The 14,394-nt window shown below is 45.6% G+C and overlaps 2 protein-coding genes across 3 annotated transcripts in view; one reads left to right on the forward strand and one right to left on the reverse strand.

The window, feature by feature from the left end:
- The window catches only part of LOC138580804 (sesquipedalian-1-like), a 46,339-nt gene extending 33,705 nt beyond the window's left edge, over window positions 1-12,634 (reverse strand). Inside the window, exon 1 of one of the 2 annotated variants that reach the window (XM_069651652.1) lies at window positions 12,379-12,634. The gene's annotated coding sequence lies outside the window, so the exon portion shown is untranslated. Of the gene's footprint in view, window positions 1-12,179; window positions 12,255-12,378 lie in introns of those variants that run through there. The other variant, XM_069651654.1, reaches the window with a different exon arrangement.
- A 1,463-nt stretch (window positions 12,635-14,097) lies between these two features.
- The window catches only part of LOC138579949 (uncharacterized abhydrolase domain-containing protein DDB_G0269086-like), a 34,122-nt gene continuing 33,825 nt past the window's right edge, over window positions 14,098-14,394 (forward strand). The window contains exon 1 of the mRNA XM_069650172.1: window positions 14,098-14,232. Within this exon, the coding sequence (XP_069506273.1) occupies window positions 14,098-14,232 (135 nt within the window). The remainder of the gene's footprint in view (window positions 14,233-14,394) is intronic.

Below are 14,394 nucleotides of genomic sequence, written 5' to 3' on the forward strand. Positions count from 1 at the left end.
TAGTTCACAGCTTGGGATTTGATGGTCAACGCAGTAATCTCACAGTGTGAAACTATACCCGTATCACCCGACTGCCTAATCACAACACGCTCTTGAAAAGAGAACATACTGTTGCTTATACTGCCATGACCCCAAACATCCTCATCTGCAAAGTGTAATTTAACAATCTAGTTTATAAATTACACTTGATGCTCCAATTCGCATCAGTCTCTTACCACATCCAAAAGACTAGGGAACTGGAGATTCATATTCTAAATAGTACCCAATGGCATAAACTAGTCTGCTATTTTTCTTGATCATCATAATCTTGTAGAACACATTAGATCTAGAGTGTTGCTTAGTGTTGTATATCACCTGGCTAAATCCTGCGAACTATTCACTTGATTTAGCCATTACTATCTGTTTTTAGCCAGTGGTCGAAGTGTACGAAAAGAAGTAGTGGAACTATGTTCCCTGCTGGCCTGCACCCACTCCCCACAAACCCCATCACCACACCCCCTCCCACACACAATCACCTGCTGTTTAAGGGAACGTTCAGTGTAGTGCACTGAAAGTGCAAGTTTCAACTTCTTGCTACACTTATTTTCAAACGAAACCATTCCCGAACGGCTTCTTTTTAAAATAAAAGTATAGGAAGCGTAAAACTTTTTTTCCAGAACTGTCCCATGTAAATTGATTCTTTGTACCGTTATATTTAACAAAATGATCAACCATTGGAACTGGGTTTTTTTGTACGAACTCACAATTTATTTTCAATAATGTGTTTCTTCACAGTTCTATTCATTGCAATATAATGTAGATGGCAGGGGCATGTGATCGAATATGACATTAGCTGAGTTAAAGTTAGTGAATTGTTTTTGCACCCATGGGGTGTGCCAGCCTATATCGAGTGTCAAGCTGCATCTGGTCTGTGCACATATGGAACATAGACCAAAAGGGCTATGTTCTCTTGGCCTTGAGGTAGACCAGAATGGTTGATGCAAATTATTTCCTTCTGGTCGATATACTGGTACATATATATCTTGTAAGGTTTTTTGCCGTTTTTATAGCAAATCTAGGGCAGGAATGAACGGTTGTCCCACATTCAGAATGGGCCATAATTTCTTTATCTCTCAATCATTTTATTAACCAATAGTACTGCTGTAATCTGGTTAGATGAGGCAAGTAATTTTTTGTCTTGTCTAAGCGTTATATACCTTGGTATAGTCCTGGCTCTTTTACAGGCTTGGCTGAGTGTTTCCTTTGGATACCTGCACGATTGAAGAAGAGGTAAGATTGCTTTCCTATTTGTCAAATTCCTGTATGTCGGAAAAAAAAAAACAACAAAAAAAAACTGTCTGAACGGCAAGTCGTCCCTTCCGTTTTTAGGATGAGAACTGCTATGCAGCAGTAAAGAGTTCCTATTGGTCGGTTTCTGATGAACCGATGTAGACAGAACCCATTCTTTAGCAGTCATCATTTAATCAAAATTAATTTAATGTCTGCTTCGGGTGCATGTCAAATTCAAATTTGTTTTGGGTCTTAAGCCATGTGCAAAATTCTACCAATTGTTCCCTGTCCCTCTCAAAGATAAACAGTATGCCATCAATGTATCTTGCAGACACTTAGATGTTGTTTTCAAATGGGTGGCCTGGCACGTAAATGGTCAGTTTTTCAAATTCTACCACATAAAAAGGTTTACTAAACTAGGGGCCAAATCATCACCACGGCTGTTCCCGAAACTTGCTCATAAAGGACATCTTCCAAGACAAGAGTTTTTCATGAGCGCCAGGGGACCACTCCGATAGTGAGGGCTATGTCCACTAGTTGATAAAAACCTGAGGTACTTCGAAGGAGGAGTATACTATCCTTGAATATTGTCAAAAAGTAGTGTCTCCTGTTGTAGTATCTTAGTATAGAATGACTCAATAGCATTACCAAGAATCGACAACCTAGATCAAATTATATATTTTTAACCAAATTCAGTACTGCTGTAGAGTCTTTCATATAGAATGCATCTTTGGCATGTCGGCTTTGAGACAAATTGCAGAAGTGGTTCCAAAATGGACCCTATTCCGACACAATCGAATAACCTGGCGGGGGTGAAACACCTTTGTGCACTTTGGGAAGAGCATAAAAGCGTGGTATTCGCAGATGTTGTGGCATCAGAAAATCGGGCTCTTTTTGACTTGTATATCACTCACTTAAAGCATCTTCAGTTATTGGAGCAATACGTTTTCTTTTATTTAAAAGTCTTGTGGGTTCTTGGTTAGACGCTCAAAGCTACAGTGATCATTGAGCACAGTCTGTGCCATCAGTTTATAATCACTGGTGTTCATCTCTGTTTCTTTTGTATGTAAGCGTTAGCCCTTTCTGGGAGATACAGCTAGTGTTAGCTTGAATGATGAATCGAAGTGGGTCCCTGGTCCACCGCATCTTCAGAAGAATACACACGTTCACACAATAGTCAGTGCTCTGAAGGAACATTCTACTAGAAGCTCCTGGAAGGTGATACACAAACCCAGTTTGCCTGGCAACTATTTCCCCTGTCAAAATAGGTTTATGGGCTCCTTCCCCGAATCCAGGGTGACTTGAGAAGACTTGATGATCAGATTCAGAAAGGAGCCATAAATGGCCAGACCGTTCCATGCATCCATAAAAAGGTGGAACACTTCTGACGTCCACCTCCAGTCAAGCCACAAAATAGAGGCAATTTTAGGCCACCAGAAATAGACCATTATGGCATCATGCTGAATTCCTAACGATGGCAAGAAATAATAAAATGACTAAACAACACTTGAACAAAACAAGTTTTAACACAGGAGGGTATCAACTGAAGTTACACAAGGCATCCTAGAATGTGGAAATATACCAACAGCTTGACACATGTTAGCAGGGCAACAGCTAGGTAATTATTAGTGAGGACCGCGCATCCCTACCCATACCGCACCTGCTTGCTGCGATCTGGTGGAGCACTGCACATGGATCAAGTGGGAACCGCAGCTCACCCTTCAAGGCACAAAACATGTGCTTTGCAGATTTGTTATTGCACGTTGCAAGGGATCTTGTGGTCGAATTCACCAAACTAGCATTTGCCCATTCCGAAAGGCTCGGGGAGGGTAGTGCACATACCACCCATGGGTGCTCGATATGGACTGTGTATTTACCATTACCCCCAATCTATTAGAAGGCACCCGTAGTCTGCCCTCCACTCTTATAGCATGGCATTAATGAACTAAGAACCTCAAGTTATTAACCACTGGGAATAGCAAATGCCCAGGCCCAAAATCCACGTCACACTCTGTCTCGGGTGACAAACATGTATAGGAATGTAAATCAGAGAAGCTGCGCAGGACCCCCTTCATGGTCGCGGGAGAGCAGCGCCCGACACCCTCTGCAGTGGATGAAGACACACCAGAACCCCGTCACGATCGCAGTGAAACTATATTCGACCCACCTGCCGGGGGTGCAAAGCCTGAGGTAAGCATGGTCAGAGTCATCAGAGGAGAGCTGTGTTAGGCAAAATTGCAGGCAATTCCTTCTGGGAACACCACACACAATTAGGACTACAGGTGTAAGCAAAAACCAACCTTTGGTATAAGTATGTACCACACACTTTTGGTAGCGGGCTGAGCAGCCAGGCTTATCTCAAGAGAAAATGTGAGCAGTAGAAGAAATTACACAGAAGTATCACAATCACAGTGGTTCAAGTAGACACTAACACTCAAGGTTTCTTGGTAAAAAGTACTTAAACATTTATTTACACAGTCATTAGTAGAAATCAACTCAATATTAAACACCAATATACTACAGTAACAAACTAAGTTATAAAGACAGTGTGCGCTCCCCTGAAAAAGGAGCCAAATAGCACTTCAATACTTTTAAATAGGAATAAAAAGCATAGGTTTGTACAGAGTTAGAAAACACTTTGTTTAGGTAATGCAAAGGTTCAATGCACCAGGAGGGTCAATTCGATTCACTAGGCAAGGCCAAAGTCAAATAGTCTAGTGTTGTTGGATAGGATAGCACAGTTCTAGTACAAATGGAGACGTCTTTGTAAAGGTTTTTAGAAGTAGTTCAGATGAAAAAGCAAGCTATGTCGGGTCACAAGCGGCCTGCGAGTTGGGAAAGTTTCACGAACTTCCAACGCGAGAGTTGGGATCTCTCAACCATATGACAGTACCTTAAAGTGGAGCAAAAAGATGCAGCTGAAGACGCTGGTTCCTGGCAGGTCCTGCAGGTCTCACTGTTCTGTTCAGTCATGGGACAAGAGGGAGGACGTCGCTGGACTCCTGTACTGCACAGGATAGTCGTCAGAGCAAACAAAATGGCGTCACTTCAACTCAAGTAGCTGTGGCTTCCAAACACAAACTAGGGGTGTCACAGTATTGGTTTTATGGTGGCATGATAACCTTCTTGCCAAATGACAGTATATCATGGTTATCGCGGTATAGCAGGTCGAGTTAACTAATCTTAAATAATTTTCTTAAGGTAATAATTGTCAGCATTTTGAAACTAGTCTCTGCACATTTTTAGCTGATCCTCCAACAATCTAAGGCGGCTGCAGATTTGGTCTTTCATGGCGCTGACACGTTGATCGCCTTGAATGAAAGTAGTGGAAGTGTTAAAGTGCGCATTTTGAGCATTGATCTTGCTGCTCAGTCACAGGTCATCGCTTTGAAAATCGGCCTCGACCTGCATTATTTTGAAACCACATGGTATGGGAATCATGACCCCTCGCTGCAATCGGTCATAAAAGCTTGTTTTGATAATGCTTTATCCCATTAAAGGGAGAAAAGTCACTCATGTGAGGTCTGAAATCCCATGTCATTGTGTTCTTATGTCAAAATGTCATAGCCAACACACACTCACCTAAAGGTTGCATGCTAATCAAATCACTATAGCTTGTTTACCATCTTCTTGGTGTATTATGAAGGTCTGATGTTGGAGTCACCACTAACCATGTAATCCTAACAGGACAACGTTCAGTAGGCGCGGTCGATTTCTTTCTTGATTCTTGCAATACATGTCAATTTACCTTCGTAAAGATGAAAGCACAAAAACTTTTTGAAAATGAAAAAGTTAAAATACATGTCGGCACAAATATGTCCTAGACCACCACATCACTACAGCCCCATCATTACCATTTTCCCCCCATGTCTGAGCACATTAGGACCCTTGTCATGTGAGTTGAGACGGAGGAATGCTTTCATGGGTGGTGTCATAAACCGAGGATCGATCTGTGAAATATCTCACCCCCATTGTTCTGGATACTTCAAATTGAATGTAGAATCTGGCCTGCCTGCTTGAGTCCAGTGCCATATGCTGAAGGTAGGTAAAGGATCAAGCGAAGCAACAACTCTAGTGCCAATGTGTAAATCTACACAGAGGACAGTAGGTGGGGGCAGTTTATATACTAGCACAAAGCACTGATAGGCAGTGTTCATACAGTCTACAGAGGTAACGTTTTTTGTGGACATGCATCAGAAGGACAGCCAGTTCATTCCCCCTTTGAATTCTGGGATTTGTAGTTCCCCATCTTTAAAATTGGCAGGAAAACTACAAAATCGGCTGATCTTTAACCGGACTCTACTGATCACAGAGAAAGAGCGGTCACAGCATCAAAGCTGCATTTACCAATGTGGCCTCACTTTCCCTATGCTCTTGTCTGCCAAACGCCATATTCCACAGTGCAAGATCCAGAATGTGCAGCACTTGCTTACTGCAGCCTTTCCAAATCAGATTGAAAAGCTCACAATAGCTTCAGGCCCTAAAACGGTATAAACAATGTGACGGTTATTATATTTCAATTAAGCTGTTCGCGGTATCTATACCGTTCTACCGTTACACCTCTAACACAAACTGGTGTCCTTCCCCCTGGTTAACCTTAACCAGCTCCGAGAATGGTATCCAGGTGTTTGCTGAGTTGATTGGTCCCACCAACTCAAAGGGAGAATCCGTCCTTGAAGGAGCTTCTCTGTCGATTGGAAATCTGGCAATTCGGGGTTGCAGCAGGGCTTCACCGGGCAAACCAACAGTCCAGTGACTGCAGCAGCTTTCCTCTTCCAGCTCGTCTTCGGTTCTTTCTTTCCAGTGGTCGACTGCCTCCCAGTCCATGAGACTCGCCTTTTAAACTGTTTTCTCCCATTCATTCCAGCCTAGCTGCCACTCACCCAGCAGGGTGGCTGTCCTTGCTTGACAGTCAGCCAGCTAATCATGCCAGAGTGCATTTAGGTCTCCTAGGAGACTAATCACAGGGAGTTTCGGGCACCTCCCTCACTTCCTGCCAACCCCAGACACTCTTTCGCCATGGGCAGACATCAGTCCTGAAGGCCGCCAAAGGCTCACGAACGAAGGGTGGCGCACAGAATTAAACACAGAAGGACCTTTCCACAAAGAAAAAGCGAAAAAAGATTACCAGAGTCTGTTTTTATAGAGGGGTCTTGGACGCCAAATAGAAAAACATGGCTTCCCCGATTTTTAGCTACTGGTGTTCGCAGTCGGGAAAAATCATGGTAGTTTGTGATAAAACCACCTCCACCGGCCATTGCGATAGGAACGGGTAGCATTTGACTGCTACAAGAGTGTTTAGACACAGGGGATACTAGGTAACCCCTCCAGCACTCCACTGTATGATGGTGTGTGTGCTGGGTCTATGAATTTAAAAAGACTAGTAAAAAGTCTATTTAACTTTACATTCTCTGGGGAACAGTTGTTCATCCCATAGAAGGCATTTAAACCTTGGGGAGTCCAAAGGACACCCCCGTGTCACTGCACTAAAAAGGTGCTGTGTGACTACAATAAAAAGATGATGCCTTATGGGGTTTGCTAAAACTCTAATCAAAGAACATGAGTAAAACACATTGAAAATGAAAGTTCAAAGTCCCAAAATATAGAAAAAGATCTGGAGGGCTCTAAGGTATAGAGAATTTAGCACTTGGGTGACAATTCTCCCTAATAAGCGGGGGCTCCGTTGAGGCCAGAGTCCGGACACGGTTTAAGCAACATGGCACACGTCAATGCAGCGTCAGAGCCCTGTCACGACGGACCGGGCAGCATCATCCCGTTCCAAGAAGCTGGGTACCAGGAACAACCTGGGGAAAATGGCCACTGTAGTGAGAAAGTCAGAAGGGGGAAGAGCCAAAGCCCTTATGCAAAACCCAGAGGGGATGGCAGCCGAACCAAGTGTTCTGGAAAGTTGATTGACCATTTGATATTTATAATGTGCCTATACAGAAGTGTTTCAAGGTGTGAGTACTATCAGAGCAAGCAGGGACGCAGTCATTGTAGGGATACAGGAGAGGGGGGTGTAAATGCAGCACAGGAGTGTGACAGAGTTGGCTCATTTCCTCTTTACCCGGCAGGACTCACCAGGACAGAGAAGGCTCCTCAAATGCCTGGGAGGATTAATACCCTGAAGACCCGCAGGACTGAACAAAGAAGGCCAAGAGGCCCATATGCTGTACATAGGGGACTATTGTAGAGAAGCATTCCAGGAGAAAGAGGGTGTAGTAACCCTATTTATGTATGGACAGTGATGTTCTAATAAAAATCTTGACACTAATCCAGAGTCTGTGTCTCGATTTCCCACTCCACCTTACAAGGCCCAATAAAACACAAGGTCAGTGTTCTCCTCCCCTTGCACTTTAATCTAGGACAATGCAGTGCTGATATCCTCTGCCCCACCCATGCCACCACCTATTCGGGGGAGACAGAACCACACTGAGTGTATACAGGGCGAGCAGCAGTGCAATCGCAGCTGCCCCTCTACATAAGGAGCTGCCCCTCACACATTTAGTCTTCAATGAGGTGGTGCCCACTCACTCCATATTGCTGCATGACATTGACACTCGGACTTCCCAAGCCATTCCCACCCGGAACTCTTTGCTTGCTGTAGACCAGATGCGTGTGGCACAAAATGATCTCCATGCTTCAAGTGACAGGGATGCGCAGTCCAACCACCTCAGCTGGCTTTCCGCTCATTCGGGCTGGCTGAAAGGGGACACTGCACCCCCCAGCACAGTAGAGCTTGATGCACCATGCTTTTTCCCCAGCCTGCCCCACTCAAGGCAGCACAGCAGAGACATGGCTCACACCACATCTAAAACAGGCGCCTCTCCCAGCGACATTTGCCATCTCCCCACGCAACACCAACAAAAGCCCACTCCTTCCAAGCCCTCGGGTAAGAGCTACCCTGGGCACACTCACCCCAGATAAAAGCCACTCTGCTCTCCACTGCTCCTCCCCTCTCTGCTGTGCCCCCATTTCTAAAAGGCCTCCTCAGTCAAAGTTTCTGCAATAGCCATTACTCAAGCAACAAGCCACTGTCCGGCCACCTGGGGGAGGTGATAAATCATTGTCCTGCTTACAACACATTCTAAATGGCATCCCCATTAGTCTCATGGTGCAGTTTAATTTTCCAGGGCCACTTATTGCCTTCGGTCAGTTACAGTAAACCGTGTGTGCGTGTGCGAGTCCAGGGTTTACAGGATAAGTCTTTTAGAAACTGACTTGTTTTCAGCTCCTGCAAAAACACAATAGTGCCCTGGTCCTGGAAATATTGCCTGAATCAAGAAGCCAGAAAGCCCTCTATCCTGACCAAACCACTTGGGGACAATGCACCATCCCTTATGGTCGAGTGGTTCTACCTTGATGACCCTCACTCTGCCTGCAGCTAAATTCAAAGTTGCAGATACTGTGCCCACAAAATCCAGGAATTCCAGGCATTGGCCTAGGGACTGCTCCAACCGATAAACCTGTGCTCTTTAGGAAGGTCATGACTAACAGGATCAGTTCCGAGAGGAGTCGGGCACCCAGAAACTTGAAAAGCATGTCATCCAAGTGAATAATCATACGAAAACCCTGGCTCCTGAGGGTGGCCACTACTGGTTTCGACAATATTCTGAAACACCAAGAAGGCAGAAGAAGTCAAATGGGAGGCCTACAAATTCCCAAACGTGTTTCAATGTCCTTGTAGAGGACATCTCACGAGGCTTGGAAAGGATTCCCTCCATCTTGAAATAGCATTAGACCACCAAATTATTCAACACCCTTAAGTTTTGGAAGGACAGACCTTCCCTATTTTGTGCACCAGAAAGATTACTTAGGAATCTGCCTTTCCAGGCCAGAGCTTCCACCTCCTGGCCTATTAATACCAACTTCTCTTCATTGAGATGTAAAGGGAGGGGGAGCGAAGCCTGGATAGAAATCTTTCACAGTCTTAGACCCAGGCATGTCCAATATCCATTGCAATATGTGTTAACCACGGTGGAGGGCCACCCTTCAGTAGTGGGCCACCCTTCGGTAGTGGAAGGAGACAAAAGCAGTACTCCCCTTCGGTGACTGCCTGGAGTTCCTCGACCTGGGACTGCCCTGTCCAAGAGTCTTGTTGCAGTCTCGGGAGGTGTTGCCTCAGCCACCTTGTAACTTGTAAGAGCCCTGCTGGCAGAGCAATTCCTACATGACTGACCCTTCCAAAACAGGAAGACCCTGCACAGAGAAGCTTAAAGAGCAGTCTAGATGCAAACCCGCCCACCTCGTTGCAGTGAGTTCACCACATTTGGTGAATGGCCGTTTTGCTGCATTCTTTTTTTTTCTTGGGGGGGGGTGACTGGATAAAGGAATATTTATTACGGCATTCTAGGATAATGGGGGTGAGGAGCATGGGAGACGGTATAGGTGCTTTACCCCCTTTAAAAAAGAATAGTGCTAAAAATTAGGCAAAATGGCAAATGCAACGAGGTGTTAACACATCTACTGGACAACCTTGCAGATTATTTATAAAACAGGAGGACATCAGAGTCCAGACCACCTTTGGAAAAGCCCATTTTCTCAAACTCAATCTTCATTAGGACTCCTGTCTGCGGTTCGCTTATTAGGCGCAGTTGTTATCCTCTAGTAAACAGATGGCTTACTGCACCCAGCATGCTACGATGACCGGATACACTAGCTACCATCTTGTCGCAGCACATTCCGAGAGGCTCATTATTCAAGCTAGTGTGCCAGAAAGCTCTTAGAGCTTGTGCAGACTTATCAGTAATTTTCTTGGGGGGGGGGGGGGGGTCTTTGTAACTTCTGGAGATAAAGATCAAGATGTGCAGATCAAAGTTGGTAGCCACTCACTTTCCCCCTGCAGGAATTAGGGGACCCCATCCAGAGTTTCACACTCAAATCCTTGTCGAAATCCTGTGTAGGCTGCAACATGAGGGGACAGAACCTACTCGGAGGATCGACGGCGGTTCACGCCCTTGTGAGCCAACATGCACAAGCCAGAAGACCTTCACCAAAAGGGCTCAACAGATCCTGTTGGGTGGCCAGTTTCCTGCGCTAAATAATGGTTGTACCATTCTTCAGTCGTACCCTCGTCCTCCTCTGAGGCAGTGTCAAGGTCTGCTGTGGGAGGACCTGACTCTGCAAAGGAACGTCATGCACCTGTAGTTCCATCCCCTGGGGAAGAGACTAAGAGGCGGGATTCTTATCCGTTTAACATAGGCTGCTTTCAGCAGCAGTTAACATTTGTGTCATTGCCTGGAGGTAGAGGGGGTTAGGAGAGTGAGGTCCTGTGAGGGCCTCAAGCAGTCCCTCTTTCATGGTGTTGAGGAACCAATGCGCTACAGCCAACTACCAGTTGAGGGTTGCAGAGGTGGGGCAAGACATTTATGGCCCCGAGGATGTTGGCTTAAACAAGATTCCAAAGAGTCCAACCTCTGATTAAAAGGCTTAAGGCTGTCCACCACTGTGGAGCACAGGGTCATATCTATGGAAATACTGATGTGCTGCTCTGAATCTCAGAGCAAATTAGGAGGTGCTCATTAACTGAAACAAATTCAAACAGCTCAATCGCTGACTCCAATATATCTGGTGATAATTCTGTGCTGCAAGATTATAATTGTACTCAACCAATGAAAACGTAAAAATGAGCCCAACATTTTATTTTCGTTATTTAACATAAAATAGCAGAAATACACAATCTCAATCTATATGTATTAAACATTGGGAAGAGGCCACCAGAAACGGTCAGTAACGGCATTCATTGTTAAGAGGGGGATCCCTTACTGATAGTCATTTAAAAGGACAGTTTCTTGTAGCTCATCGGTTTGATTTTTATTTCAGGATCTATTATCTCATGACTAAGGGGTTTTACCCCAAAACGCGTTGATGATAGTCCAGGATTGTCACCTTGCTGGAGATACCACAAGAATACTGTGAAGTTGTCTACACAAAAATAATCAGTAACAAACCCAAAATAATCACATTGGGCAAAAGAATAAATGCCCTTTCGGTTACAGAAGATTTTTTAAAAAATACAGAGTAGGCGAGGCGATCGCCTCACGTGTATTTTTTTGGTTTATCAAAACCTCTATACAAAAACATTGCATACACATTAATAAATCACATTCATAAAATTCATATCAATTCATAACCAAATTGTCGGTTGCATAATGTGTTCATAAAACTTCATTTCTTTCAAAAAACAAACTTACATGTCAAAGCCATAACAGCTATGATGTGAACACTACATTCCAATGTACCCCTAAAAAGCATAGCTACCTTTAATAAAACGTATTAAAGCAATTAATGTAATGTGTGATCCATCCAACAGGCGGCTCTAGAAATGTGTCTATTATTCTAAAACCACATACAAATGCACCAAAACAATCTGAGCGTAACTCCCTTGTTTCCCTACAATCCATTAATGAAATGTCTCCAATTATGCCCGATGGTGCTTAAATATTCGCAGTCACTTGAGCCTCGCGTGGTCTTTAAAGTTAGCCTAAAATCGAAGTAAAAGCGCTTATGAATTTTCGCAAGCGAACGCAATAATTCCATATAAATATACAAAACGTGTCCCGTGGCCGTGTATACGAAAGCCAGCTAATGAATGCTATACTAGTAAAAGAGCACAGGCAAAAGTGACACGCGCTTCATTCGCATGGCGTTCGGGTGAGCAGCAAAGGTTCCCCTCCCGCAACACAGCACGGACAGCAAGCGAGGTAAGCGGTGCTCACACTCACAAGTACAGTAACGGCAGCAGTTTCATGTGGAACACATGCAGAGAGGTGCACTTTTCACTCAAAATACAACACCGCAAACATTCCTCACTCAAAATACGGAAAATACAACACCGCAAACATTCCTCACACGGGGCACCGTGAACAGTCAAGCGTCACATGTAAAGCAGCAACACGAGCTTTGCTTACAGAGGTAGAGCAACAGCAGGAGATAGACGCGCCCCCGCACCCTCCCTCGCCCAGGTGCCCCCTCCTCGCTTCTTCTCCCCCCACGTCCCGAGGCCACCAGTAGTGCAAGCGCCTCCAGGAGACCGGTTTATATCAGCATAATGGGTGCAAGATACCTGGGACACGTGTCCTCCACTCCCCCTTCAGCCTCCTGCCTCACCTGTCTTGTGGGTCTGGTTCCGGGTGTCAATCGGATTCCCGGAATCGGGGCGTGCTCGAGCCACCTTGAACCGGTGGCGCCACCCTGCATTTACGCGCGAAGTCTTCCTAGTCCATGCTAAGCCATCCCAAGGGCGTACCCTGGCGGGGCGAGGCCTCCCAGGGCGCCGAAAGCGGAAGTGTCCAAGGGCAGAACCGACAGCGCGCCAGGGAGAGGAGGCCCTAGAATTCACGCAGGTCGCAGTTGAGTTGGCATAGTTTGGGCAGCCGATCGCCTCTAGTTTGGGAGGTTCAGTTGCAGTTAGGAGCAGTTGGACTGAAGCAAGACACGACTATTGCCGTCGAGATAGTGTGGATTAAGGTAGAATCGGTGCTTGGAAATTATATTATTAATTATGGGATTCCAACAGCGAGAGGCGTTGGTGGTGGATTTGGCGATTTTATTTACGCCTCCCCATACATATTTCCATTTTAGGAGATTCATTAACACTTGTTAAAAAACCCAAGAGAGAAGGCGTGTTTCCTTTGATATTTCAAATAAAGTATAAACTGTGCACACCTTTTAAACCTACAAAGCTTGCGTCAATATTTTCTGCAGAGTGCAATCCTAGCAAGCATAAGTGCAGAAAGTTCTAGTGGGCAAGTCTCTCGACTTTTGTGTGTTAGATTCTCTGCTTCAGCAACAAAAGCAAATTAAAAACATTAACACCCTTGAAGGGTGTAAATGTTTTTCCGAGAACTGGCGAGACATATTTTGTCGGATTGCGGACCCTGGAAAATCTCGCCAAACGACCAGAGCTGGGTAGAATCAGATAATTGAGGGGGGGGGGAGAGTAAGGGCTAACATTTTCCATCGGAAGGGAGGCTGATTTTGCCACTAAAGGGGAAGAATTGAATTTCCCCATTGAATTCAACTGGGGTTAAAGATATTTTAGGAGAGGGAAAGTATAAAAAAAGAAAGCAACATTTTTGACAGAAAAATTGGATGTCTCCCACCTAAATCAGAGGGTTGACATGTATGGATGGCTGTCGTGGATTTCCAGAGGTATTTGTGGTTGAGTTGCAGGAATCTGATGTGGAGAGTTTAGGAAGAGGGCCAAGTGGTAAAATAAGGGAATCTAGATGAGATGGGGCAGAACCCTCAGGTTTCCCAATTCCATTCTGGAAACATCTGTCCAGTCCTGATTTATTTATTTTTCATTGACGTTTATGGAATATTTTTTTCTACATTTAAAATGGAATAGGGGTGGGGGGGCGCTCGAGAGCACGTGCAAGATGGCCGTGGACTAGGAGAGCTCAGACGACAGGCGGCTTGTTCAACCGAAACCTGCCCTGTTTGAGCGCTCACAATTAAATAATTGTGGAGTATATGTGAAGCCAGAACCAAAGCAGCAGTGATGGGCGAGATCCTGTGAAAAACCGCACCGCCGATTGGCTAGCAATTACCATCAGGCTGACGGGCGGCTCACACCATGAGCAGAAGCAGACTGCAAAAGGTGCGAAATTGGAAACGAAGGCACCACACAGCTAACACGGTCCCCAGGCAGCCTGTGCACAGCGTAACCCAGATAATCGACTGAATCCACAGCGAGAAGGGGCACTGACTACAAAAGGACAAGGTGCCAGTGGAATCGTTAATAGCACAGTGAAGGAGGGGATGGAGCATCAAGACCGCCTGCAACTGCCAGCGTAACAACAAAGCAAGAAGAGTATCCCCAGAATGACGCCACTGACCTACACAAACACTGAGGTGGGCCACGGTCAGTGTCCATCAGCCCAACCACAGAGGCAGAGCGGAGGACAAGGCGAGGCGGATGAGAGTGGAACCCGGGACGGGCACCTCCGCCAGCACCAAGTAAGTCAAGCGCACCGCAGGGGCCACTACTGGCGTGACGACCACGCGCATGCACCTCCATTATTTCTGGGACTTACAGCCAGCCACCCCCAACCAAGGGGGTGGGGCGAAACGGCACAGAGACACACAGCCTGCTCCCAAAAGCATGCAAGCCCGCAGCCG

Source organism: Ambystoma mexicanum, chromosome 3p (assembly GCF_040938575.1).
Source record: "Ambystoma mexicanum isolate Mex_15411 chromosome 3p, UKY_AmexF1_1, whole genome shotgun sequence".
Classification (NCBI taxonomy): domain Eukaryota; kingdom Metazoa; phylum Chordata; class Amphibia; order Caudata; family Ambystomatidae; genus Ambystoma; species Ambystoma mexicanum.